The sequence below is a fragment of the Notamacropus eugenii genome, chromosome 3 (genome assembly GCF_028372415.1).
Source record: "Notamacropus eugenii isolate mMacEug1 chromosome 3, mMacEug1.pri_v2, whole genome shotgun sequence".
NCBI classification, from domain to species: domain Eukaryota; kingdom Metazoa; phylum Chordata; class Mammalia; order Diprotodontia; family Macropodidae; genus Notamacropus; species Notamacropus eugenii.
Genome location: NC_092874.1, coordinates 40,106,776 through 40,134,505, shown reverse-complemented (window position 1 = coordinate 40,134,505; position 27,730 = coordinate 40,106,776). Strand labels below are relative to the sequence as shown.

At 40.6% G+C, this 27,730-nt stretch overlaps 1 protein-coding gene across 2 annotated transcripts in view; it reads left to right on the top strand.

Annotated features, from left to right (window-relative positions):
• CPNE4 (copine 4) overlaps nt 1-27,730 on the top strand; it is a 433,799-nt gene that overhangs the window by 271,664 nt on the left and 134,405 nt on the right. For both annotated transcript variants that reach the window (XM_072651321.1, XM_072651322.1), the window contains exon 3: nt 739-918. In XM_072651321.1, coding sequence (XP_072507422.1) covers nt 739-918 — 180 coding nt within the window. The remainder of the gene's footprint in view (nt 1-738; nt 919-27,730) is intronic.

Below are 27,730 nucleotides of genomic sequence, written 5' to 3'. Positions count from 1 at the left end.
AGCCATCTGAATCCAGTGATCAGATACTCATCAGGATGACTGGAGATGACCCAGGATGAGGCAATTGGGGTTAAGTGACTTGCCCAAGGTCACACAGCTAGTGAGTGTCAAGTGTCTGAGGTGAGATTTGAACTCAGGTCCTCCTGACTCCTGCACTGGTGCTCTATCCACTGCACCACCTTGCTACCCCTTTGATTCTCATAAAGATCTTAGGAAGGAGATACTCTGGGAAAGAGATAACAGTTGATACTTATCTTTTGGGGGAGGGGGAGGAATCTTAGACCTGTGATTTCATCAGTGTATTGAGACCTAGTGAAGAAATTCCTCTGCAACTTTATTAGAAAGTTACCTGGGGATACTGAAAGGCTAAGTAACCTGACCAGGGTCACACAGCCAGTAGGGGTCAGATGTTGTTGGACTTGAATTAAATCTAAGTTTCCCTGATTATTCCTTCCCCTGTATACATGATGCCTCTCTAGGCCAATACTGTAGGGATTACCTGAATTTGATAACTGTGTCTGAGAGAGGCAAGGCGATGGATACGTGGTCGTGGAAGGTCAGGTGGTATTTGAAATGGCTCTCTCCTGACTCTGAGACTCCACCATGCTGTGTGTCATCCCTAGATAAAGGTCACTTTCAGTGTGATATTTGCTGTGGCAACAATTTGGATCCGCTCCTCTCTAGCAGTTAAAAAGGAATTGCCAGGATGATCAATATGGGTTGTCTCTCTCCTGACAGGTGGACCGAACGGAAGTGATTCGAACCTGCATCAACCCTGTTTACTCCAAGTTGTTTACGGTGGACTTCTACTTTGAAGAGGTACAGAGGCTGCGCTTCGAAGTCCATGACATCAGCAGCAATCACAATGGACTCAAGGAAGCCGATTTTCTCGGTGGTATGGAGTGCACTCTTGGACAGGTGAGTTTCCAGCCCTCCCTCCTTGGCTTCTCCCTTCTCTCCCTCCTTGCTTTCCATAAGGATCTAGTCAATAGTTACTAGATTTTACTCAAATCCGAACTATTTGAGTTAATATGAGTGACAATGAGATGTGGGTCCTGCCCTAGAAAGTTCACGTAGATGCTCCCCCAGTTTGTGGTCCCAATCTGCCTGAGCCTCACCCAAGCTTGGTATCAATAAGTGACCCTTAGAACCTCATCACACCTGGTTCTGCTTAGGAATACCCCCTCCATTCAGCACCAATTACTGTTATCAACCCAGCTCATTATAGGGTATGAAATTTCAGCACCTGAACTCCAGTTTTCAGTGTTTCCTCCCCAACACATCTCCTAACTCTCATGCTGGGTGAGCATCTTACACAGGTGGGCATGAACCTCTGTCTACTGTATTATATTGCCATATAATGTGTTTTTATGCTTTCATTTATCTGTTTGTTCTCTGCACGATAATGAAACTCTTCTTTGTATCAGCTTCCCCAGTACCAGAACCTATGTCTTGCTTTAACTGGAGCCCTGAGGCCAAATAAGAGAGAAATTATGTGAGATATGACTGGGAATAGAGACTGGCACAAGTTTGCTTTGAGCCTTGAATACTTGGCTAAAGAGATTGGACTGTATTTAGAAGGCAATTGGCAGCCATTGAAGGTTTTTGAATAGAGGAGTAACATCAAAACTGTGGATGAGAAAGGTTATTAGAAGTTGGAAAAGAGGAAAGTGCTGATAGAAGGGTATTGCAATATACAGGGCAAGTGGTAATGATGGTCTGTACTAGGATGTGGGCAATGGGTGTAAAGAGGAAGGAATAGATGTAAGAGACATGTCGGAGATGAAATCAATAGGACTTGGTAACTCAATGGCTATCTCATGAGTAAGAGAAAAAAAGTCAAAGATAATCCTAATGTTACATTCCCTTTGTTTTCTCCTCTTCTAGTTTGCGTCCTTTAGCTATCCTCCAAGATTCTATCCATAGAAGGTAGCCCCCTCTCTAACTTACCCCATAGTTGAGATTATCTCCTCTCATGGACCCCCAAATCTCTCTCTACATCTCTGACCCCCCCCCCCAGATATTTCTGACTCTCCAGGGTACATCTCTAATTGATTGACCTGTCATCACTTCAAATTAAATATATCTAAAACAGAAATCATGATCTTTCCCTTCCAACTTGGCTTACTGTGGCTTGGTTGATTATAATTGTCTCCCTTTGGCTGAACTGCTGCTGGGAGACCAAGTCATACTAAATAAAAAAATACTTCAGTCATCAGCAACTGTGTGAGAAATCCTATGGGAGTATTTTTTTGGCTTCCATTAGGAAATCACCTTCCTGAGGTCTTCTGGGTAGATCTCAGCCTTTGGAAGAATGGGGACATCACTTTTCTTAGAGGGTTAGCTTCATCTTTGCCACTCTTGCCAAATTTTCTATTTTACAGTTGGCCTTAAAATCTTTTTCATTCATTGGACTGTTGGCCCAAAGGGAGAAAAGGGAGCCCAGCTCATTTGTCTGTCCTGATTCCCATTCATCTCCTAGCAGTTATTAGAATGTTCCCCTTTCTAAAATTTCTTTATATTTGCTTACTTGTACACGTTATAGCCCTGTCAATAACACATAACTTCCTTGAGGGCAAGTACTATTTCATTTTTGGGTTTGCATAGTCCTAGTTCCTTGTACATACTCAAATACTCACTCATCCATGCCTACTAAGTGGCCTTTTTCAAGTCATCCTACAAATTGACCACAGGAGGTCTATGCTACATGCTCCGGACCTTCTTCCCCTTCTCATGACTTTGATGGAGTACCAGTGGAGTACGTGGACTATTCATTAGCTATTAGAGTTACTTGATAAGTGCCCATTGTCTTATCTTTCCATGCAGCTTGTTTGAGTAGATTTCCATGTTGCTATTGTTGAGTCATTTTTCAGTTGTGTCTTACTTCATGACCCTAATGGGGGTTTTCTTGGCAAAGATACTAGAGTAGTTTGTTATTTTCTTCTCTAACTCATTGTGCAGATGAGGAAACTGAGACAAATAGGTCTAAGAGACTTGCCCAGGGTTACACAACTAAGTAAGTAAGTGTCTGAGGCCAGATTTGAACTCATGAAGATGAGTCTTCTTGACTCCAGACCTGGAACTCTATCCACTATACCACCTAGCTGTCCTTGGTTTCCATGAGAGTGACAAGACTCTGGGAATATCTGGCTCTGTGTCACCCTTCCTAATCTACTAAGGGAGACTAACCAGAGCAGGCAGCCATGGTGGCCAATGTCTCATGTTTCCTATATCTCTTTATCCTTTTTGTTCAGTTTCCCCCATTATCATATTTGATCCTCCAAACAGCTGGTAAGTTAGGCGAGGGCTACCATAGAACATTAAAACTGGGAAGAACCATAGACAATATCTAGTATCAGTCCCTTGTTTTATAGACACAGAAATGGCTCAGAAGAAAACACAATCAGAACAACTTAAAATGTTACATTTCAGTTTTGTGATATACTTCAAAAAACCAAGATGTATATAATAAAGCATTGTGGCTCTGTATATCTTTTACTGTATCTATCTCTATTTCTCTTTGGAAATGTTCACTTGGAGTATTAGGGGGTTGTTATTCAAGTTCAAAATAAAAGAAAGAAAATTTTAAAAATAGATTAAGAGATGAAAGCTTAATGAGGCTGAACATTCAAAGTCATATGGCTGATTAATGGTAACACAAAATTCTGAGCCACTTGAGATAGTGGAAAAGGAATCTGGATTTGGAGTCACCAGATCTGTCTTGGAATCCTGGCTGTTAAGCAGCCTTTTAATACTGGACTGGCCCTTTCCCTCTCTGGCCTCATGTTTCTTATCTGAAAATTGAGGAGGTTATCCCAGTTAACTTGCAATTCCTCCTTCCTTTTCTATATTCTATGATCCCACACGGTGATATGTATTACCAGCTTGTTAGACAATTGGTAAATTTTTAGTGTAAGCATTTATATCTCAGAAATTGGCAAAAAAGCTACTAATTAGGGCTTGATTTATTGTATTGTTGATTGTCTATACATAAGAAAATGATGGAAAAAATGTTAACAATGCAAGTTGAATTTAAAGGTACCATAGATACATTTTTTAAAAAAGAAAGCTGGTTGTTAAACATTTACAAGCACACCCCTGATTCCAGGTCTTTTAGTCCTGGGCTCCTTTCACTGTTGTGACCAGAAGTAGCAAAAATTATGTAAATAATACTTTAGATTCAAACCTATGTCTTAAGTAGAGCACTTTGGGAAGCCTTGACTTATTTGATGTTGGCGAGCAAATTCAAACAAAGCCAGATTTGTACAGCATAACACTTAGTTTTGCACTTGGTATGATATAATAATAGGGGTGGCTGTGTGGATATCCATTAGGTGGATAGTGCATAGAACAGATAGAGCTAGGCCCAGAGTCAGGAAGATCTGAGTTCAAATGTGACCTCAAACACTTATTAGCTGTGTGACTCCAGGCAAATCACTTCATCTTATTTGCCTCAGTTTCCTCATTGGTAAAATGTCAGGAGAAGGAAATGGCAAAGCTGCCAAGAAAACCCCAAATGGGATCACAAAGAGTCAGATGTGACTTAAAAGCAATACCAAGGAATAATAAGTCATCATAGCTAACATATGCCAGACACTGTGCTAAGCACCACAATCCTGAGAAATAGGTGCTGCTATTTTCCCCATTTCACAGATGAGGAAACTGAGGCAAATAGAGGATAGGTGACTTCCTCAGGGTCACACAGCTACTAAGTGTCTGAGGTCAGATTTGAACTCAGGTCTAGAAAGAACTGGTCTTTGGGTCAGAAGACCCACGTTTGGGTTTTGGCTATGGTTCTTCAACAAGCTTTATTAAAGCTCTTTTAAGGACAAGCAAGGCACAGTGCTAGGTACTTGGAGATCCAAAGGCAGAAGGAAAAGAGTCCCTGCCCCTAAAGAGTTTTCAGTGGCAATTAATTAATTCAACCTCACTGTGTCTGCTTTTGTTGTCTCTGCTGTAAAATGGGGGCGATAACACCTTTGTTACTCCTCCTCCTTTTCCTCCTAATTATTACAATAGTAATGGAAAGGAAGGCTAACATTTATGTAGCACTGTAAGGTCGCCATATAAAGCATTATCTCATTTGTTCCCTATAACAACCCTGTGAGGTAAGCGCTACCTCTTTTAAGATGAGGAAACTGAGGTTGAGGGATATTAAGGGACTTGCTCAAGGTCACCAGCTAGTGTCCAAAGCTGGATTTGAATTCAGACCTTCCTGACTCCAAGTCCAGCACTCTATGCACAGTGCCATGTAGCAGCCGATGTAAGCTACGAGATATAGCCAGAAAGAGGGGAGTGCCAGCTGTTCTCCAGAAGACCTGAGTTCAAGTCCTTTTGTGGCACAGACTAGTCCTGTAACCCAGGACAATCCATTTAGCCTCCCAGTGCCCTGAGCAACTGCTAAAATGTAGTTCTTAACTTGGGGTACATGAACCCTATGGACAGATTAGGGGGCTTCATATACTTAACTGGGGTCCATGAATCCTGAGAGTAGATTAGAGGGCTTCATGTTTTTAACTTGAGGTCCATGAACCCTGTGGATAGAGTAGGGGGTTTCATGTACTTGAATCAGAAGAAAAAAATCTTTATTTTTACTAACTTCTAACAGCAATTTAGCGTTTCTTCCAATTATGAATTAAATAAAAAAGAGCCATCATTCTGAGAAGGGCTCCATAGATGTCATCAGACTGCCAAAGGGGTCCATGACACAAAATCATGTTTACAACCCCTACTGTAAGACTGTGTAAGGTGGGGATGAATTACCCACCTGTATTGGTGGAAGAAATCTCCACAGTGGATGTCCCCAACAGTAATAAAATCTCAGACACAGCTCTCCCCGGTCCCCTACAAAATCCCCACCTAGATCATAAGGTGGCAGAGAGAATGGGAAATTGTAAACCTTAAAGGGCTGTCTCCATGTCAGCTGTTATTACTAATGTTTGCATTGATTGATGCGTTCCCTCTAGCTCTGTAAAATGCTGGTATCTCTGGTTTTTCTTTGAAAATGACAGATGAGAACAAGCATCCTTTCCCTTATAAAGACATTTCATTTTCCCCTCTCCCATACACACACACACACACACACACACACACACACAAGCTGTGAGGATCTTTCTGCATCAACGCCCACTGAAGACTTGTTTATCCTTATTATTTCTTCACCAAGTCATATGCTTTTCGATTTCTGGATTTAAGGGCAAACACAAGCAGCTTCATCTTTGTTCCAGACAACAGCATATACATCCTTGGCTTCTTCCAAAGTCCTTGCACACTGACAGAGCCAAGGACAACCTGGCATTGTGGGGATGAGGTTATCATAATAATCAAGAAAAGAAAACATTTATTGAGTGTTGATGGAGAACAGGGCACTGTACAGTACTAATAATGCATGTTGTCATGAGAGCTTAGGAAAGGATTGGATTTATTCTTGGATATACTTTACTTTGTAACTTGACGGAGATTATGATCCATTTGTGTGGCTGAAACTTTTCCCCATTTGTTCTTATTCCTCCATTAATCATTCTCTTCTGTGCTGTCCGCACTCCTCCCTACCTCCCCTCTATATTCCCCCTTTATCCTAGACAATCAAGGGAAAATACATGAAATCAGAATTTCCTTCTTCTACAATTCTATGTCCAAACCCAACTGATCTGCTTCATGTTGAATGAATAAATGGAACATTGATTTAGCACTTGCTATGTGCAAAGCACACAAGTAGAACAGTAAGAGAGTCCCTGCTCTCCAGGAGCTCACTTTCTAGCAGGAAAGATGACACATATAGAAGATAGCATCTATAACTGGGCTTCTTAAACTTTTTGCACCCGTGACCCCTTTTCCCATCTAGACAACATTTGTTGGTGTTGTGTGGCCTGAGGGCATGCATCGTGCAAAGTGCACATGCTTTGTGTTCAGAACCAAGGCTGCAGTGAAGTTGTGAGATACAACACAGGTCACTGCCGCCAGAAACACCTCAAATTCGTTGTGCATTTGATTTTTAATTCATTTTTGTCTGTTTTGTGTTCAGAAACCTTTGACTATTGCCAAATTTTTTGCAACTCCATATGGGGTCATGACTCACAGTTTAAAAAGTGTTGATCTATAAGACGAATGGAAAGGTCCATGGTGCTCAGGGCAGCAGCAAAGCAGATGGTGATGGCTCTTCTTTAATGTCATTTCCACTGATCAAAATTTTATCAGTTTCTGATTTTTGAACCATTTTGACTTTCCTTTCTGGGTCGTTGGTAGCTGTGGCTGCAGCTCCTGTAGGAGCAGGTCCAGGCTGTGTCTCCACAGGGGTGGCTGCTAAAGATGTAAGCAGAGGGACCTGGGCTGGAAACCTGGCTATTCCCAAGGCTCTTGGGTTCAGGGGTCCTGCGTTGTCCTCATCGGCTTCTAAGGGGAAATGGTAGTAAAGATGGCAGTGGCTGTGGTTTGTTTTGCCTAGGGTATGCCACCTCGTCTCTGTTCTTCAGGGTGTCTTCTTCTTCCAAATATGACATTTTGTCTCTCTCCTCTAAGACTTTTCATTGATTGTCTCCCAGGGAGAGGGAAGAAAAAGGAAGCAGGGAGAGAATTTGGAACTCAAAATTTAAAAAAAACAAATGTTAAAGATTATTTTTACATGCAACTGAGAATAAAAAATAAAATGTTATTTAAAAAAATTTTATTAAAGGAACAGCTCCATGATTAAAGTGATGGTCTTAGGTTCAAATGATACCTCAGACATTTACAGACTTTGTGACTCTAGGCAGAAGTGTTTAACCCTTCAGCCTCAATTCCCTAATATGGAAAATGGAGATGATAATAATGGGACCTACCTCATATAGTTGTTGTGAAGCTCAACCGAAATAACTTATAAAGGGCTTTACAAACCTTAAATGATCTATATTAAAATCAGTTACTAGTAATGTTTTAGGTTGGTCTATGTTTTTCCTCCAAGTCTTTAAAATTCTTTGAAATGTCCCAGCCTTTATCTTTTTGGGGTTTTTGCCTAAATAAAACTGTGAATTTTTTCCTCTCAAGTATGTGAGGGAAGCGATTTAGAGCTAGGAGAGACCCTAGCTGGAGAACTCTTGAATTCTTCAGAAATCATCTTATCCAAACCTCTTATTTTACAGATGAGGATGCCAAGGCCAGGACAGGTTAAGTCATCCTCCCACAATTCAAAAGGGAGTCAGAATGTAAACCCAGGTCCTCAGACTCCAAACCCAATGCCCTTTCCCTCTCTCTTCTTTCCCTGACACTCAGGTACAAAAAGGTGCTTCCTTTTGAGTAGGTTCTAAAGGTCCTATAGGAACAGGAAAGCATGAACTGGGTCTTCCAAGCTGACTCCATGTCCCTCTCTTAACAGCTAACCTATCCTGCATTGGCCTGAAGCTTTGGGAAAGAAGATGACAGTTAGCCCAATGGGAAAGACAACATCAGTCTTGAATGTAATGAGGCAACAGATTAGAACGTGAGTTCCAATGGAACAGATGCACCAAGGTACTAGGATAAAATTCCAAATGAGAAAATGTGTCTCCATTGACCAAGCTCATCAGAACTTTGTCAGCCCTGAGTTGTTACCAGATGAGATTTAGGTACTATGGAATAGAAGGGGAGAGAAAATTGGAGTACTGAAATTCAGGATATTTTAGTAGCTGTATACTCCTTTTGTCTGAGCTAGGAGGGCATTCTGGGGTCTCAGCTAGAAAAAAGACTTTAGATGAATGAGCCCTTCTCCTACCCTGCCAAACCACAGGAGAAAAATACTTCCCAAAAGTCACTACACTAAGCCTCCAAGTTAATGAGATACTATTTCCTAAAAGAAATGGAAGATGCAGGGTCTTTGTTTGGATGTTTAAAACAAAACAAAACCTGAGCTTCACCATGACACCATAACTTGCTACCCAGCTAAATTGGAGTTTGAGTATGGCTTTGCCTTTCTGGAGCAACAGACAAAGATATAACAGGAAAATTGCACTGTAGAAATATAGCCTCAAGGTCTTGGATCATGGATTTTTTTTTCCTTCAGTTTGGCATAAAAAGAGTATAGTGGACTGAGTGCTAGGTTTAGTGTCAGAACAAAGACGTAGATTTGAATCCTAAGTTGTGCTGTTTATAAACTGTATCATCTTAGGCATCTAAGCTTCAATTTCTTTATTAAACAAAAAAAGTTAGAGGAGATAATTATTAAGATCCCTTTTAATGCTATGGTCTACTTAGGAATTTCTATGAGCTCTAAGGGAAAGAAGGGAGGAAAAAAGGAAGGAAAGGAGAGAGAGAGTCATTGAAAGTAAGATCTAATCCAGTAAAACATTTGTCAAGTGCCTAGAATAACATTTATTATTCTAAGTGCTCAGAATGCAAATAAAAAATGAAAAACTGTCCTTGCCATTAAGGAACTTATACTATATTGGGAGGAGCCCATAAGTGTCCTGCAGATGAGTATATACTTCCCAATTTGAGGAGGGTATAGACAACACTAATACTAGAAAGATTAAGAAAACTTCCTGGAGGAGGTGTCACACACTACATTTAGCAAGTGACTTTAATGAATGCTCTGTCTTCTTTCATGCATAGCAGTTGGGCAAACAAATACTGCATCCCAGAAGGGGAGGTTATATTCAGCTTTCTCTGCTGTAAAAATTTGTGCTTCTAATACATTGTAGCTTCAGGATCAAATAACCTTTGGGACACTCATTTTCTCCTTCCTCTCCCAATCTAGCTGTTTTCTATGTGCTGGCTTTTCACCAAAGACAGAGGAAGTCATGTCTGCCCATGGTAGCCCAGAATCTTTAGTTAGAGATTAGGAGCTGAAAATTTGGTACTTAGACCTAGAGTCACTCCATCCTTTAGGAGAGGCCCTCAAGTGACCTTTGTGCCTTCCGGTCTCTTGAAGAAGGAAGGCTACTTTTGCATCACTTTTCCCTGAAGTCATGTCTGAGGTCAGCTAGCTCAATGGGTCCCTTTGAATTGGAAGAGAAGATGTGAACAGTAGTATCTCCTCCCCATCTCCTCCTTCTGCACAAGATGGAGATATGTGGGCTGCATGACAATAGAGTCAGGTGGTTTCATGGCTGGTTGAGCAACTTTATTGAAGATTGAAGATTAATGGGTCCGTGTCAGACTAGGCACCTACTTCTCTCAAAGACAAAAGCCCGCCTTTCTAATAGCAACGTTTGCTGATGCTTTTTGGCTCAGAGACATAAAAAAAAAACCCACAGTCACCTAAGAATTCAAACTGAGTCTCCTTCGGAGGGTGATGGAGAAGTGCATGGTGGGTGTGCGCAGTCAGCAACACATCACAAATAAGGAACTATGAAGAAGGGGAAGACAGGAAGGAATAGGCTAAAACCTGTGGTTTCATTAGTGGAAAGAATTTGAAGATGAGGACACTCCTTTTACCAAGGAAGGTCTGCACCTTTTCTTCATTTCATAGTCACAGAGATTTTCATAGGACACTCAGATCTTAATTTACTCAGTCACCCAACCAGTTTTTGTCAAAGGCAGGATTCAAACTCAAGTCTTCCTGACTCTAAGGCCAGTTCTTTAAGCAACACACCTTGCTGCCTCTTGGAATAAAGGTTACTATTAAATGAATGTATGATTGAAAAGAAATACGGGCTGGTTGAGGGGCAAGAGAAAGGAATAATTAATGGACAGCTGGTGTGCTCCTCTGGGGTCCTTTCAATGTTAGGAAAAATCAAGGAAGGTTCCCATGACAAACTTGTGGAGAGACACTAACCAGAGTGGCACAGAATGCCAGCCATAGATCAATTCCAATCTGAGATTTTGCATCATCAAACTAGGAGGAAGTCTCTTATGTAATGCCACTGAGAGATGGCTTTAGCACTTTCCTGTTCAACACTTTTCATCAGTTATTATTATGGACCTTGAATACCTGTGTATCACAGTGACAGTTATGACAGAGCTTTGGAGGGGTAGCTATTGGAATCAACTATGCAACCAAAATGATCTTATTAGTCTGGTAATCTGCACAGGAACAATGCAATATGGCTTATTGAGAATAAGTATAAGGTCTTGTGTTTAGGTTAAAAATAGAATCTAGAATTGGAAAGTCCTTGCTTGATATGGAAAAAACCTGGAGACACGAACTGAGAGGGTTATGTGGCTGCTAAAAGTTAAAATACAGTTGTAGATTACATACGTACATAAATGCAAAGCCTCCAGATGTAAAGAGGTTGGCATGTCACTAACCTGGAGACAATAAAGGAAGGTTCTGACTTAGGATACAGACTCCATCACTTGAAGTGAGTCAATAAATGTTTAGTAAATACCAACTATGTGCCAGGGACTGTACTAAGCCCTAGGAATATAAGGAAAGGTAAAAGCTGCTGTTGAGGGAACTCATCGTCTGATGGAGGAGAGAGCATGCAAACAATCAGGTGCAAGTAAGCTAATACTCGATAAAGGAGATAATCCATGGAAGGAAGACAGTAGCAATGAAGGGGATTGGGAAAGGCTGATTGGACAAAGTGTACTTTTAATTGGGACTTAAAGGAGCCTAGGGAAGCCAGGAGGTAGAGATGAGGAAGGAAAGAAATCTATGCATGGGATATAACCTCAAATAGAGACTAGATGACTGTCATTTTTTATTGTTCAGTCGTGTCCTACTATTTCATGACCCATTTGGAGTTTTCATGGCAAAGATACTGGAGCAGTTTGCCATTTTCTTTTTTCCAGTTCATTTTCCAGATGAGGAAACTAAGTTAAACAGGGTTAAGTGACTTGCCCAGGGTCAAATAAAGTGTCTGAGGCCAGAATTGAACTCAGGAAGATGAGTCTTCCTAACTTCCAAACCTGGCATTCCATCCACGGTGCCACCTGGCTGCCGCAGTGACTGTGAGAGATGTTAGAAATGGGAATCTGGCATTAGATAGAATATTAGACTAGGTGACTCCTTTCCTCCCTAAGGCCATTATCAGAATGAAGCCTTCTTCTCCAGCTTGTTAGGTATATGGGGGGATCAATCAATTGATCAGCAAGTAAAGTGAGAAGCACTTGTGCTTGTCTCCCTACAAAGGACAAAGAAAGTAACAAGGAAACAATCCCTCCTTGTAATGAGCTTACATCCAAATGAGGAAGATAAGGAGGGAAGGAGAATGGAATAAGCATTTATCAAGTGCCTTCTATATGCCAGGATCTGTGCTAAATGCTTTGACAAGTATTGCTTCAAGTACATGTAAAAATATAGAGGGCAAAAATTGAAAATGTTCATAAACATACATTATGAAGGGGAAGAAGAAAATTCAAAGCTACAGGAAGAGTAAATTAATTTTTAAATGAATTACTATGCCTAGAAAAGAAAAACAAAAGGAGAGAGGGAGGGTAAAATAGCAGATTGAAGGAGCTCTGGGAAGTATGGTTGTGCTATCAATCAGGACAGAAGCTGGGTGGCTTTGGACAGTTTTATGGTGATGTTGGGCAAGGCATGTGGATAATTGAGGCCAAAAAAATAAAAAATGTTTTTTGTGGCTCAGATCACCCTCATGGGCCATGTACTTAATTCAAAGGTTGTTATTTTGCTTGAAGTTTTGATATCCAGGGTTTCTTATTACCATTCATCACATGCAGCTGGACCAACCCATTAATCAGATTCCTTTTCTCTTTCTTCCTTATCACACTGACATATTAGGTCAACTGTTCTGTGGCCCAAAAGGACTTAGTGGAACTTGATCAGCCTTTGATGAATGGAGATTTGGGCTTTAGGGCCTCAAGATCACTAGTTTATGGACCTGGGTGGGATGTTAACTCAAGAGGAATTATTTATCTTATCAACACTGGCAGCAGAGTTTCACAAGGTGTGCCTACGATAACTGGGTATCTGCTGTACTGTACTGGTGATATGAAAATGATAGCCCATAGCTGCTACACTACATGTAATGACAAGCAATCAATTTCCCTGCCTTCGGTTTCCTACATAAAGGATATTCTTTAATCATGCAGAATTGTTGAAAGCAGTAAAAACAAGTGATTTGGGGTAGAGATAAATAAACCTCCTGCACCAGTCTAAGGGGAGAGTCTATACCAGGCACCTTTGATCCCTGCCCCCTGCTATATACAATGGAGGCAGGATACTCTAGACAAAGAGGTGTTGCTCTTGGAGAGAAGAACCGGTCAGATCTCAGTCCTGACACTGGTTAGATCTGTGATCACAGTTGGCACCCACTCTGAGCCTCAGTTTCTCATCTATAAAAGGAACGCTGCTTCTCTGGGATGGCACCTCCCATCTTCCCCTTGCAACCCTTTAGGGGTATGCCCCAACGACACAAAGCCCTGTGAAGTGTGGGGATGAGGGAGCACAGCTTCTCACACCAGCAGCTGGCATCTGGGACAAAAATTTTGAGTTGTCCCCTGCACAGTCCTGGACTCTACAGACTTTACTGGTGTATAGGGAGGGGGAAATGCAAAGCTCTGGAGCTATGTAGAAGCCAGAACTTGTGGTTTTGATCCCAGTGTAGAAGAAAAGCTATTTATATATGAGTTATAGTTCATTTGCATTACAAAGAAGTGTCCTATGAAACTAGATAGAAGAGCCCTGCAGCAATATGACCTCTCCAACATATGTCATTTTCTTTTTCTGTCATATTATTCAATTTGATAGGCATGGAGTAGTAGCTCAAGAGTTGTTATATTTTGCATTTCTCTAATCAATAGTGATTTAGAGCATCTTTTCATATGATTATAGAGGGCTTTGATTTCTTCATCTGAAAACTATTTGTATCCTTGGACAATTTATCAATTGAGGGATGGCTCTTATTTTTCTGAATTTGACTCAGTTCTCTACATATTTAAGCGATGATATCTTTACCAGAGAAACTTGCTGTAAAATTTTTTTCACAGTTATGATTACTAACTGTATTTCCCTCCATCCTATTTTCCCTCTGTTTTTCCTATTCTCTCTCTCCTTTTACTCTGTTATCCTCAAAAGTGTTTGCTTCTGTCTTTTACCTACCTTATATCATACCCCTTTCTCTTATCTCATTCCCCTCCTACTTTTCTGTAGAGTAAGATATAGATTTCTGTACCCAAATGAGTATGTTTGTTATTCCTTCTTTGAGCCATTTCCAACGAGAGTAAGGTTCACTCACTCCCCTCTACATCCCTCATTTTCCCCTCTACTATCAAAACTCTTTTGTGCCTTTTTTATGTGAGATAATTTACCCCATTCTACCACTCTTTTTTCCTTTCTCCCAATGCATTCCTCTTTCTCACCCCTTAATTTTATTTTTTAGATAATCATCCCTTCATATTCAGCTCACACCTGTGCCCTCTATGTGAAGAGGTTTTTAGAAGTTGCAAATATTTTCTCATGTAGAAATGTAATTACATTACTTATTGACATCCTTATGATTTTTCTTTCCTGTTTACCATTTTATGCTTCTCTTGAGTTTTGTATTTGAAAGTCAAATTTTCTATTCAGCTCTGGTCTTTTCGTCAGGAATGCTTGAAAGCTCTCTATTTCATTGAATATTAATTTCCCCCCCTGACAGATTATACTCAGTTTTGCAAAGGAGGTGATTCTTGGTTGTAATCCTAGCTCCTTTACCCTCTGGAATCTCATATACCAAACTCTTTGATTCTTTAGAATCAAAGAACTGCTAAATTTTGTGTTATCCTATGTTTGCATCATATTTGAATTGTTTCTTTTTGGCTGTGTTTAGTATTTTCTCCTTGACCTGGGAGCTCTGGAATTCAGCCATAATATTTCTGGGAGTTTTCACTTTGGCAATGTCTTCTAGCACATGATTGGTGGATTCTTTCCATTTCTATTTTACCCTCTGGTTCTAGAATATCAGGGCAGTTTTCCTTGATAATTTTTTGAAGGAGGATGTCTAACCATTTTGTTTTTGTTTTTGTTTTTTATCATGGCTTCCAGGGTAGTCCAATAATTTTAAAATTATCTCTCCTGGACCTATTGTCCAGGTCAGTTTTTTCCAATGAGATATTTCACATTGTCTTCTATTTTTTCATTCTTTTGATTTTATTTTATTGCCTCCTGATGTCTCATAAAGTCATTCATTTCCATTTGCCAAATTCTAATTTTTAAGAAGTTCTTCAGTGAAGTTTTGTCTTCCATTTGGCCAATGATTTTTTTTCAAGGCATTCTTCTCCTCATTAAATTTTTGTACCTGTTTTATAATTTGGCCTCTTCTGTTTTTTAAGGTGTTATTTGCTATTGACTCTTTTGCTCATGATTTTCTTTTGTCACTCTCTTTTTCTTTCCAATTTTTCCTCTACCTCCTTACTTGATTTAAAAAAAATTTTTTTTTGAGCTCTTCAATGGCCTGGAACCAATTCATATTTTTCTTTGAGGCTTTGGATATAGCTGTTTTGACTTTGTTGTCTTCTTCTGAATGTGTGTTTGATCTTCCTTATCACCATAGTAACTTTCTATATTCAGAATTTTTTCCCTGCTGTCTGCTCATTTTCCTGCCTATTTTTTGACTTTTAATTGTATGCTACAAAGGGCACTCTATTTCTGGGGTGGAGGGCTCATTGTTCCGAGTTTTTGAGTTTTGTGCAGCTGTTTCCAGAGCTAGTTCTGGGGACCTGTAAGTTTTCAGTACTCCCAAAGTGGTATGATCTAAACAGAGATGTGTTTACTACTCTCCTGGCCTGTGCTATGGTCTGAATGACCACAAGCACCCTTTTCTGCTCTGGAACTACGACCAGGGTTCCTGCTCCCCTAAAGCCACAAGTTCTGGTGTGCTAGTGCTCTTCCTCACCCTGGGACTACCACCAGGTCTGTGATGGAGTATGGACAAAGCAACAGAGTCTTGCCCTAGGGCCAGCTAAAGGACCCCCTCAACTCTCCTTCTGGCCAGTTGTCTTACTCCCTTACCATCAAGGTTAAGAGCTGTGAAAGTGGCTGCTGCCTCTGCTGATTCAATCACTCCTAAGACCTACTGCTGGTTTGCTCTGGGTCTAGCCTATGCTGGTACAGCTTGAGATCCCCTCTCACCCCAGTGTGACAGACCTTTCCTGCTGATTATTTAAATTATTTTGGGCTGGAAAATTGTTTCACTCTGTCCTTTTGTGGGTTTTGCTGCTCCAGAATTTGTTTGGGGGCAGTGCTTATTGAAGAGGAGTTTGGGAGAGCTCAGGCAAATCCCTGCCTTTTCTCTGCCATCTTGGTTCCACCCCAGTGTGTGAGCTTTTACACCAAAGTGGACAAAGGGAGCTTGACGTTCCAATCTAAGGTGGGGAGTGGAGAAGGGAGGGAGGGAAGGAACCCCTGTTGCTCTTTAATGTTCCAATCAAGAGCCATTCAAATGCATAAGATTAAACACAGAGATTGGTAGAATTCCTTTGGAGTCAGGCATTTATCAATTACACTCTGTATCCCTAGCTGCATGTCCTTCCTCCTCTGGGTGATGGTGTTGATCTAACCAATCTGTATCATCTAAGCTCCTGCTGAGACTGTTTATAAACTGTTCATTTGTTTCTCTCTGTTTTCCACTCCATCAGTTGACAAACAAACTCAGCCCAAGCCAGGTTAAAAAGCCAATAACCTGAAAACAAATAAAAAACCTCTATGTATCTGTTTCCCAAATAAGACTTCAAACTCATTAAACAGCTGATAGGTAGCAAAAACCACAACATAAAAGCATCAGCCCATGCCTAGAGCCACAAAACAATCATCAGATCCTTTCCTAAAGCACCAGATTTTTCTTGCCCCTTCCTTCTCTCCATCATCCCAGAAATATCAAAGTTAAGCCAAAATCATCCTGTCCAAAACCTCCCTCAGCAGTATCCTGACAGAAGAAAATACTATGCACCAAGCATTACCCAAAGTCTGTAATTCTCCCCAGAATTTAAATCCTGTGTCTGTCTCTTCGGGCATTTGTGACCTTGGGCATTTAACTTTTCTCAACCTCAGTTCTTCATCTGGAAAATGAGTGCCTTGGATTAAATATCTTATGAAGATCATGAGGGACCTCTCTGTTGTTGGCTGGGACCTCCAAACCTGCCTTCTGAATGCTTTCCAGCACAGTTAGCTCATTGGCTGATTATGCAGGATACCAGTGTCTCTGAGTAATCTGCTTATTACTAGTAGATTAATGGAATCCCCTCAAGACCAGCACCCTGTTACTTCTCATACTCACCATTCCTCCTTCTGATCCTTGCTTTCTCCATCCTCATGCCCCATCTTCTATCTCTTCTGCTCTATTTGGCACACTTGTTCCCACATGACCTACCCCACCCCCACCCACAGAGTTTTCTCCATTTTATGCCCAGTCAGGCTGGTGTGATAAGAGCAAAGAAGATCCATTGAATTCATTGGGATTACACTATATTGTGGGATAGAGCAATGTCTGTTTGCAAACAGAAATAAGGTCCAAAATGCTGAGACTATGCCCAGTTTAGGCAGGCAACTTCTGTTTATTTGCAAGTGAACACTGTGTGATTTCTATAGCATAAACCAAAGTACTAATGCTGAGACCTCCTGGTGTATATGAACCATAAATGTAACTCGTTCCATCTCCTACCCAAGTGTTTGTTGAAGGAAAAGGAATTCCTCCAAACACTGATATTTGACCTTGACTATTAAGAATAATAATGACCAACTTCCCTAAGATAAATTAATGCTCCAGAAAGGCAGATGGGTGAAAAAGGTGATGAGGCAGGAGGGACCTGATCAAGTACTCTTCTTTGGGGTCTGGTTGGATAATGGATTCAACTGATTTCTCTTTAGCCTGAGCCTCACATTTTTTTAGGGATCTTAGCCTTTGGCTTATAAGTAGCACTCCTTCACCTGTGATGGTAATACTATGGATAGGCATTAAAGAAATTACACACAGGAAAAGATAATTATGCATAATTAATTCACATCCAGCCCTCTTCACCCCTCCTCTTCTCCCCACTTTCCACTCCTATTCCTTCCTAATGAAGTTGGAAAAAGGGTAAAAGCCTATAATTATAGCCTGAAGTAATTGGAATTCTGCCTAATAGAAATCTTGGCCCAGGAAGACCAGACCGATAGATTGCAGATTGCTTCTAGGGTTCAAAAGTCCTTTCCCCAAGTGTAGCCCTCCTGAGTGATCTCTGGGGTGCTGAATAATTTGCTGCTAAAAATGAATGCTTTCAGGTCCTCTCTCCTGATTGGCTTGTGGTATGGTGCCATCTACACTTTCAGCATATTTGTAAAGTTCACCTGTTAATGAGGGGGTCGAAGTTGCTGCCAGCTTAATCTTTTAGGCTCTCTCATCATTGTAATAAAGTCATATTATTGGTCATACTGTGCCTGTACAACCTAGATTAGCTAGATCCAGGCTGGCATTATGGAATGGGCTTTTGTGCTGTATTTGTTCCACAGATAAAGTTGGAAACATAAAGCCAACTGTGTCTTTAGTACTTCAGTCCTACAGCTATAAATTATTTTTTTATCATTAAGTATTGTGCAAGTGTTAAGTTCTTCCTTCATTGGCTCTCTTCCATGGAGTCATCAGATGTTTGTGGTCTCATTTCTAATTTTATAGGGAACTCTCAAAGAGAAAACTCTACCAATGGAGGAAGAGTCATAGGTTTAGAACTGGAAGAGACCTTAGAAGTCATTGAATCCAACCTTCTCATTTTATAGCTGAGAAAAGTGAGAGGTTATGTGACTTTCCCTGAGGTCAATCAATAAATCAGTCAGTCAGTCAATAAGCATTAAGTATTTACCACGTACTAAGCACTGAAAATACAAAGAAAGGTCAAAGGCAGTCTCTGCCATGAAGAATCTCACAATCTGATAATCACATTTCTAGTAAGCATCTAAGGATTTGAAACAGATCTTCTGGACTCCAAAGTCAATCCTCTGTTGCCACCCCACTACAGTTTCTAGAATGTTTATAGCATTAGAGACACTTGTAGCTCTAAGGATGATTTGCTTAGGGTAAACCAGCCAATAGGTATCAGAAGTAGATTCAAACTTGAGTCTTTACAACACCATGGCTCCTATCTGCGCCATGGTACTGTGTTGTCATTGTTAGAGTGGATGGTTCTCTCCACCACCCTTTCCAAGGGGCAAACCTCACAGGAAGCAATCAGCTCTTCTTAAAAAATACAACCAAGGCAACACTGAGGCTAGGATGCCTGGTAATAAGGTTCCTGCTTACTACCTGTGTGGCATTGGGCAAGTCTCTTCACCTTCCCCCACCCCGGCCTCAGTTTCCTCATCTGTAAAAAAAACATCTAAGCTTCCTACCCATTACAGTAAGGGCCCCAAGGAGAAGTTGGATAAAATGAATATGTAATGTCCCCAGTCAACTTAGTTCAGCAGTTCTATTTAAAACAACAATGTGAAAAAGGGCAGAGAAGGTGGTTAGCAAGAATTATCCAGGACTGGGATTTGGCAAAGAATAAGCATTGACAGGGAAAGGGGACAAGAGGTTGAAGCACAGAGGAAAGTACAGAGTTGAATTGCCTCATTTGTAGGGTCAAGATAGTGAGAGAGGAAAGTAAAGTCAGAGCAAGACTGAGAAAGTACTGAGAGGCAGAGAGAGAGTCAAAGTCTCACTGAAGGCAGAGAAAGGTTTAGGAATGATGAGGAATAGAAAGGGGTATATGGTCAGATAGAGGAATATCATTGTTCTTAATTAAGGAAGTAGAACATTTGTGGACAATAGTAAAGTCCAGGGTGTGACCATTCCCGAGTGTGACTGAAATGGACAGAATGAATAGTTCATGAGATATGAGGGGTCTGAGGCTAGTGAGATTGAGGGAGCATCAGTAGGGATGTTGACATTCTCTAGTATAAGGGCAGGTATTGGGGAGGAAAAGAAGATGCTGAGCCAGCTTTGGAATTCTTTGAAAAAGGGAACTTATATACAGCAGTCACCATGATTTGGATTAAATGGAAAATTTTGAGCAAATGAACTTCAAAGGAGGAGAGGTAACTGAGTAATGGTGGTCAAGGGAGAGTTTAGACATCACATGGGAAGTAAGGAGTTTTCCAGCTCCCCTTCCAGGACTGGTGTGAATGAAGGTATAGTTGAGGGGTGGGAAACCGTGACCTTGAGGCCACATGCAATCTTTGGGTGGGGCCTTTTGACTGAGTCCAAGTTTTACAGAACATGTCCCTTTATAAAGGGGATTTGTTCTGTGAAATTTCAACTCAGTCAAACCTTTCTTTGTCTTCATTGAGGCCCACATCATGCCTCAGTCTGTTGCCACTGCTCCAGCTCTGGGGCCATATGCTTATTATTTTTCTCTACAAAAGGCTGGCTTCAGAAATTCAAGTAGAACTATCAAATGACCTCAGAGAAAACTGAGGCCAAAGAAAGAAAGTTAATCAATAGCAGAGCTAGAATTTGAACCCAAATCTGATTCAAAACCCAGTATTCTTTCCTCTTTACTGCACAATCACTCCAAAGAACAATTGAGTGGCCATTGACCTTAGACAATCATTTTAATACTTCTGAATATCAATTTTCTGATCTATAAAACAGGAATTAGAATGTTTACAGTATCAATTATACCTCAGGAAGTTGTGAGAAGAATGTTTTATAAAAGTGCTTCCATCATTGCTCTGATTCGCCTCTTAACACACCAGTTCGTTCCCTAGAAATGTGATAGAGTTTTGTAGTGGGGGGTGGAGGTGGGAATATGGGAGGTAGAGAGGAAATGACGTGTGGGAGAGAGATTGCTTCAATTCAAATTTCACAATAAAATAATAACACAGTATTTTTTAAAATTAATAGCAATCAAATTTGTGCACTATATATTCCAGAATTTACAGTATTATTTTCCTTATATAGTAAAAAGAGTCCTGGATTTTGGTGTCAAAATCAATGAATGAATAATGAAACACTTACTATGTTCAAAGCACTCTGCTAAGTTTTGGGGCTACAAATAGAAAAATAGGACGGAGCCTGCTCTTAGCTCACATTCTAACAAGAGAGAAGCAACTTATGTTTGACTCTTATCTCTGTCATTTATTTCCTGTGAGACTTTGAGTGAGTCACTTATCTCCCTGGGCCTTGACTTCCTCACATGAAAAATGATGGTGGTCAACTGGCCTAGGATCTCCAGAAGATCTCAGAGGTCTCTTCCAACTACAAATGTTAGGGTCTTAACCACAGGCAATTTTGAGATCAGCCCCAACTCAAATGTTTACTTTGAGGCCAACCACTAGGAGCAGGGTAGGTGTCCAATGGGGTGAATTAATTAAAGATTAAAGAAGAAATCTGCTTTATGCTCTTTTACTTTTAAACATAAGTTTATTTCATATCCTTACAGAGAGAAATGATTTCAACTATTTTTTGTTCATTGACAAAATGGTCTTGTGGGGGAGTAGAAGGGCATTGGTGGAAGAGAGATGAGTGCCATCAATCACTAGTAAACATGTAAATGCAAGATTCTGGAGTAATCCAATGAAGTCTCAAACATCTATGTAGGGGTAAACTGAAGAGGAGACTCAGACGTCTTAAAAATGTTGATGACTGGGGAATTCCGCATTCTACTCCTAAGAGAAAAAGAAACTGGAGATTGAAGATAGCTGAGCAGGCAGGCCTGGGTGAGGTCACAGTAAAGGACTTTGGACAGCCAAAGGGCAACTTTAAGACAGGGGGCACTTGGGACCTGTGAGAGAAAGGATACCAAATAGATGGAAGAAGATGCAAGATAAAGTCATTTTATTTTCAAACATTTTCCCAGGGCCAGCCCTTGGAGCATGCATTGACTTTCTTGAGGAGAAGTGGGATAGGAGTATGGACTTTCATAAAACATTGTCAAGGGAGATTTGATGGTGGCAATGAGCACCAACCACTAAAAAATCAGCCTTTGCGCCATCTTTGACATACAAGCCATAGTTTGCCAAAACCAATTCTCCAGCACAGTATCATGGAGGCTGAGAATATAAAATAAAACAATGTCACTGACTTTTAAAACAAACATATCAGAATATGGATATCCAAGTGAGTGTTGTCCTTCAGAGTCACCTTGAGAGACATCTATTATCTATCAATCTTCTGTCTATCTGTGTTGCCATTGCCAAAAGTAACTCTGAAGCATCTCATTTTCAATTGCTTTCTAAGCTTCTAGCAAATCCTTGTGAATTTTCTCCGTGATAGCAAATCTTCATCATTTGAAGGTGAATTTTTTTCAAATAGCCAAACGTCATCCAGAGCCAAGGCTTTGATCAATATTTTGCAGCTAAAAATGTGGTTAACAAAGGAATTCCAAAAAGGGGGTTTCATCAATGCTCTTAGTGGTGAGAGTATCATTTTATAAGCATATAACCTCCTAAGGCGACTTTGGACCACACCCATTGGCACATATATGTTCTCTTTTTAAAGTCTTATTACTTCATAGTCACATGCTGTAATTCTATCCTGCTATCCTGTTAATAGAACTAAAAAAGATATCTGACTCTTCTGTGTGTTGGCATCAAAGTATTTTGCTGTCTCCCAGAGTGAGGGGCAGCTTAGCTACCACAGAGCATTGTGCCGCATACCAATTACTAGATGGTGTCATTTCTCTTGATGTAGGAGCTTACTCTGAAGAAGAGAAACCATTTTAATTTCCTATATTTTAATTCTTATGAGAAATGGGATGGAGTTGCTGATGGCTATCCTGAATTCAGGAACACCTGGTTCAAGTATTTCCTATGACACAGACTATCTCTGTAACCATAAACAAATTATTTGACTTCTCATTGTCCCTAATCAACTCTCTAAGATTAAAAGTCATAGACAATATGCTGATTTGCTTTGATGAAGCAAGTTTCCACACCTGGAGTTTCCCCACACAAATGAATTGACAGATGTAGACCACAAAAGAAAATACTTTCTACACTGTATTCTCAGGGAAACTCTAACATCTTCAGCCATGGCCCACAACGTAGGATTTAAATAATTAACTGGAAGAACCTTTGACAAGTACATCTACTTCAGCCAGATGGTAAGTGTGGTCAGCCAATTTGTAGGCTTTAATCATTCACTGGTGTCCACATTCTTGTTCACTTGCAGAGCCAGAGTGTGTCTTCTCTGTGATTAGTTCTATAACAATACAGAAGTGAAGAATAAGATTTGTAGCCAACCATCATTTCTGTAATGATCATTTCTTGAGCTGTGAATGACTCCTTTAGCCATCACCCCAAAGAGAAGGTAATGGTAGTAGCAACTCAATCCTCATGGATAATTATTTAAATAAATGTATCTGGCTCCTAATTAATAACAACCACTTTGGGCAGAGATGCCTGCTAAGCAGCTGCCAGATGAATCAGCTCTATTGGTCCCTCCACTGGCAGCCTATGTGTCCAGCATGCATTTACAGAAGCTGATGGATTTCTGGGAAAGTGTCCCTCTTAGCTTCAACAGCTCATCTTTTTAGAGTTGGGAAATGCTAGAAGCCAACAAAAGGTTGCTTCTTCTCCATTTGGTCATGTTTAGCTCCAATGTGACAGGAAACAGTAGTGTGGCTAGCTAACTGAACAAAGGGAAGGATCACTGAGCTTCCTCATGATCCATCCAATTGACTTCATCACTGTTTATTAATAGCATGTGCCGTGGTTCTTGACTAGTTATGTGAAAACAAGATGCTTGCCTTAAGGAGCTCACATTCTATAGAGACATAGCAGGTAAGTCTGGGTATAGACACATATGCAATGAGTGGATTATTAGGGTTATGATTATTAGTATCACAGATTTCAATCTAGATGCTTCTTCCTTCTTTGCAAAGTGGGGGATTGTGGGCATGGAACATTGCTTATAATGGGAGACTGCATTAGGATGTTGGTTAGTTTTGCTGCACTGAATTTTTTCTCTTTTTTTTCTTCTTTATTACAGATGATATTCACTAGATAGGAGAGGGGGAGAGATTTATTTCTGAATGAAAGTGATATAAAAACAAAAGATATCAACAAAAAATAATACTTTAAAAAAGAGTTAAAGTTATAAAGTTATAAAGGACCTCAGGTCAAACCAACACATGCCCAAAAGGAATCTTTATTCTAACATTCCCCAAACAGGTTTGTTCAGTGTCTGTTTGAATAAGGAAATATACTTCCTCCTGAGGCAACCCTGCTTGTGGAAAACTAATTGTTAGGAAGTGGGTTTTTTTTTTCTGATAGCAAATTTAAATGTGTTCCTTTGCCTCTTTCTCCCATTATTTCTTAATCTTCTTCTGGGATCAGATAGAACAAGTCTATTCCTCCTTCAGATAATTAAGGATATCTGTGATGCACACTTTGAGTTTTCTTTTGTCTGGACTGAACATCCCCAGTTCTTTCAGTGCTTCTCAAGTGACAAGGACTATCCTGGTGGCTCTCTCTAACTATTCTTTAGCTAATCAATGTCTTTCTTACACTATGGTGTGCATAACTCAACACAATAAATGCTTCAATTGTCAACAATAATGGCAACAAAATAATCACGATAACCTACTCTCTATATACGTAGATTACTTCATTTGAGCCTTACCACGTCCCTGTAAAGTAGTTGCTTTTATTATCCCCACTTTACGGATGAAGGAAACTTGTCTGAGGTTGGATTTGAACTCAGGTCTTCCTGACTCCAAGGCTGACACTCTGTCTGCTATATTAAAATACAGCGCAACTAACCCTTCCATATTCCTGGAAACTGTACCTCTCATAATGATGCCAAAGGTCTCATAGGAAGGTTTTTGGAGGGCTACCATACCACAATCAAGTCCTGTGGACCTTATTTCATTCATGGGTGATAGGATCATAGTGCTAGAACTGAAAGAGACCTGAAAGGCTAGGTCCCTCCCTTCATCTAGTCCAATCCTTCATTTGATAGGGGAGGAAACTGAGGGTAGAGAAGATAAAATCTTTGCCCACTGTCATACAGGTACTGAGAAGCAAAGCCGGGATTTCTACCTAGCTCTAGTTAGAAGTAGTTTGTATCATTTTAAGGAGTGGGGAGTATGTCACAAGTTTATTTATTTTTTAATAGATCAGCACACTCTAAAAGGATGCAAGTTAAAAAACCAGGGAATTATTTCTCAGATTACTTTCCTCTTCTGTTCCACATGACACTAGGGAAAGGGGATTATATTGCCTGGTTTTTTGGACAGATGGTAGTCAAACTGACTTTACAAAGTCAGTTCTCCCTCCTATCGGTTGATCCATGTGCCTGCCTTCTTTCGATCACTCATAATGTTCCTCAAGGGACCCTAAGTCTTCCCCTGATCTCCTGTAGTCTTGGCTCCATGTGCTCCTTTGGCTGTTTCGGCTCCTCTCAACTTACAGAAAAGGTATGTATTATTCAGGAGCCTGGGAGATAGCTGCTCACCCAGAATGAATAACCATTTATGCTGGGACTGAAGGAAAGAATGCTAATTACCTCTATATAATGGGGACTCTTGTAGCTGTAGCCTCCTTTAAAAGTATGACAGGGGAGGAGAAATTCATGATCTTTGCTCTCAGAAAGGATGCCAATTCTGGTCATCTTTGAGGAGTGCCATTCCAAAGGAATCTTGCCTTCAGTTCAACCTCTATATAGCTGCACAGGACTTAACTTGACTGTTCCCTAATTTGTTATTTACTGGGTCTGCCCTTTCCTTGATGTACCTCCAGCAAGGGCAGCTAGGTGGTGCAGTGGATAGTGCACCAGTGCAGGAGTCAGGAGGACCTGAGTTCAAATCTCACCTCAAACACTTGACACTCACTAGCTGTGTGACCTTGGGAAAGTCACTTAAACCCAATTGCCTCATCCTGGGTCATCTCCAGTCATCCTGATGAATATCTGGTGACTGGATTCAGAAGGCTCTGGAGGAGAAGTGAGGCTGGTAACCTGCATAGCCCTCCCTCAGTCAAAACAAAGCCAAGTACAAGTCATGTCATTATTTCTCTGATGGCATGGTCTTCTTTGGCAACAAAGGATGAACACACACACCTCCAGCAAACAATGAGTAGCGTTTCCAAGAGGATCTCCTTTGCTTTTGCTAAATCTGCATTTTCCCACTGGCAAGGTAAAGGTGACATTATTAAACATCTACTTAACCCAGGAGGAGTTGCAAAGACTAATCAACAAATAATTGTGGATTCTGGATGTCAAAGCTCTCATGAAACAAAAAAAACGTAAGAGAACATTTTCAAATCCAGGGTTCTCTGTAGACCTCCTTTTTGTTTTGTTATAGGTCCTTCTTCTATAATTCACTCTTGAACAAGTGAATGTAGCTTTGGTGTGTGTGTGTGTGTGTGTGTGTGTGTGTGTGTGTGTGTGTGTGTGTGTGTGTGCGTGTGTATGTGTGTGTGCATGTGTGTGCACATGTGCATGTGTGTATGTGTGTAGTTTTAACCAGAGAACAGGGAGGACATTGCTTTTCAGATGAGTGTGCCCTGTTAGATGCACATGGAAGGATAAGGAAGGAAGGGACCATCTGTTCAGCCAGACAACTCATCTGAAAGGCAGCATGGTGTAGTGGGGGAAAAAAAGACTGGATTGCAAGGCAAATGACAATTCCAAATCCTGCCTTTTAAATGGGGGGTGACATGTACTAACAGAAACCGTAATAGTAATAAAAATAACATCTAACATTTTAATTACATTTAAGGTTCACAGAACGTTTTATGTAGATTATTTTGTCTGATTTTCTCAACCCTGTTAAGTCGGGGGTGTTGTTATTCCCATCTTACAGAAAAGGAAGTGAGACTGAGAGAGGTAAAATTATTTATTCGGTGTAACACAGCTAGTAAGTGTCTGAGGAAACATTCAAATGATCCCAAATCGACCTTTGATCCACCACTGCCTGGGTGTGAGCACCTACCTGTGTGATCTGGGACAAGTCATTTCCACTTTGTGGACTTCAGATGCCTCACTGGCAAAATCAAGGGCGTGGACTAGGTGGTTCTAACCCTGTGGTCCTCCGACCCTGTGGTTCCAGTCAACCCTGCTGATCTGGGGAGTAGACTATATCAAAGCTAGATCACCCTCATGGGACACATTAGTCATTCAGGTAAGAAGGCTACCATATGCACTATCTCTATGGTGGGTACACTTTCCGTGCCTACCACTTCTGTTGTTGTTGTTCAGCTGTTTTTCCAGTCATATCTGACCTTTCATGATCCTTTCATTCGGGGTTTTCTTGCAAAGATACTGGCGTGGCTTTCATTTCCTTCTCCAGCTCATTTTATAGAAGAGGAAACTGAGGCAAACAGGGTTAAGTGACTTGCCCAGGGTGACACAGCTAGTATCTGAGACTGGATTTCAACTTAGGTCTTCCTGATTCCAGGCTAACTGTCCCAGTCCTAGCTAGAGGAACTTTCAATTCACCAAATATATATATTGCTACTTAACTTCTCTGGGACTCAGTTTCCTCATCCCTAAAATGAGATAATTGGATGCTGTGACTTCTGAAGTCTCTTTTAGCTTTGAATCTATGATTCTCTGGGATGACTGTGCAAAGCGTTGTGCTAAAAAGTGCTGTCCAGTAGTAATAGAATATGAAGATATCTATATCTCATAATGTGCCTTTCTGTCTATCAGTGAGGCTATGGGCTCATTATCAGTAGCCTTGAGCTTCAGTAGCCCCTAGGGCTCTGGTAAGATGTACTGGTCCGCCTACATGACCCCAGGCAATGCACACTTGGGAGCTTTCAGCAGGGATGAAGGGATAAAGTCATAAAACAGAATTTCATCTGTATTAAAAGTGAACTTGCTCCTAGAGGGAGTGTGACTAAGCTCCAGCTCTAACCAGTTCATCTCACTGATCTTGCCAGTTTCTATTGTGAATGAACAGATCCATTCTCTTTATGGTATCCTTTATGGTATGCTGA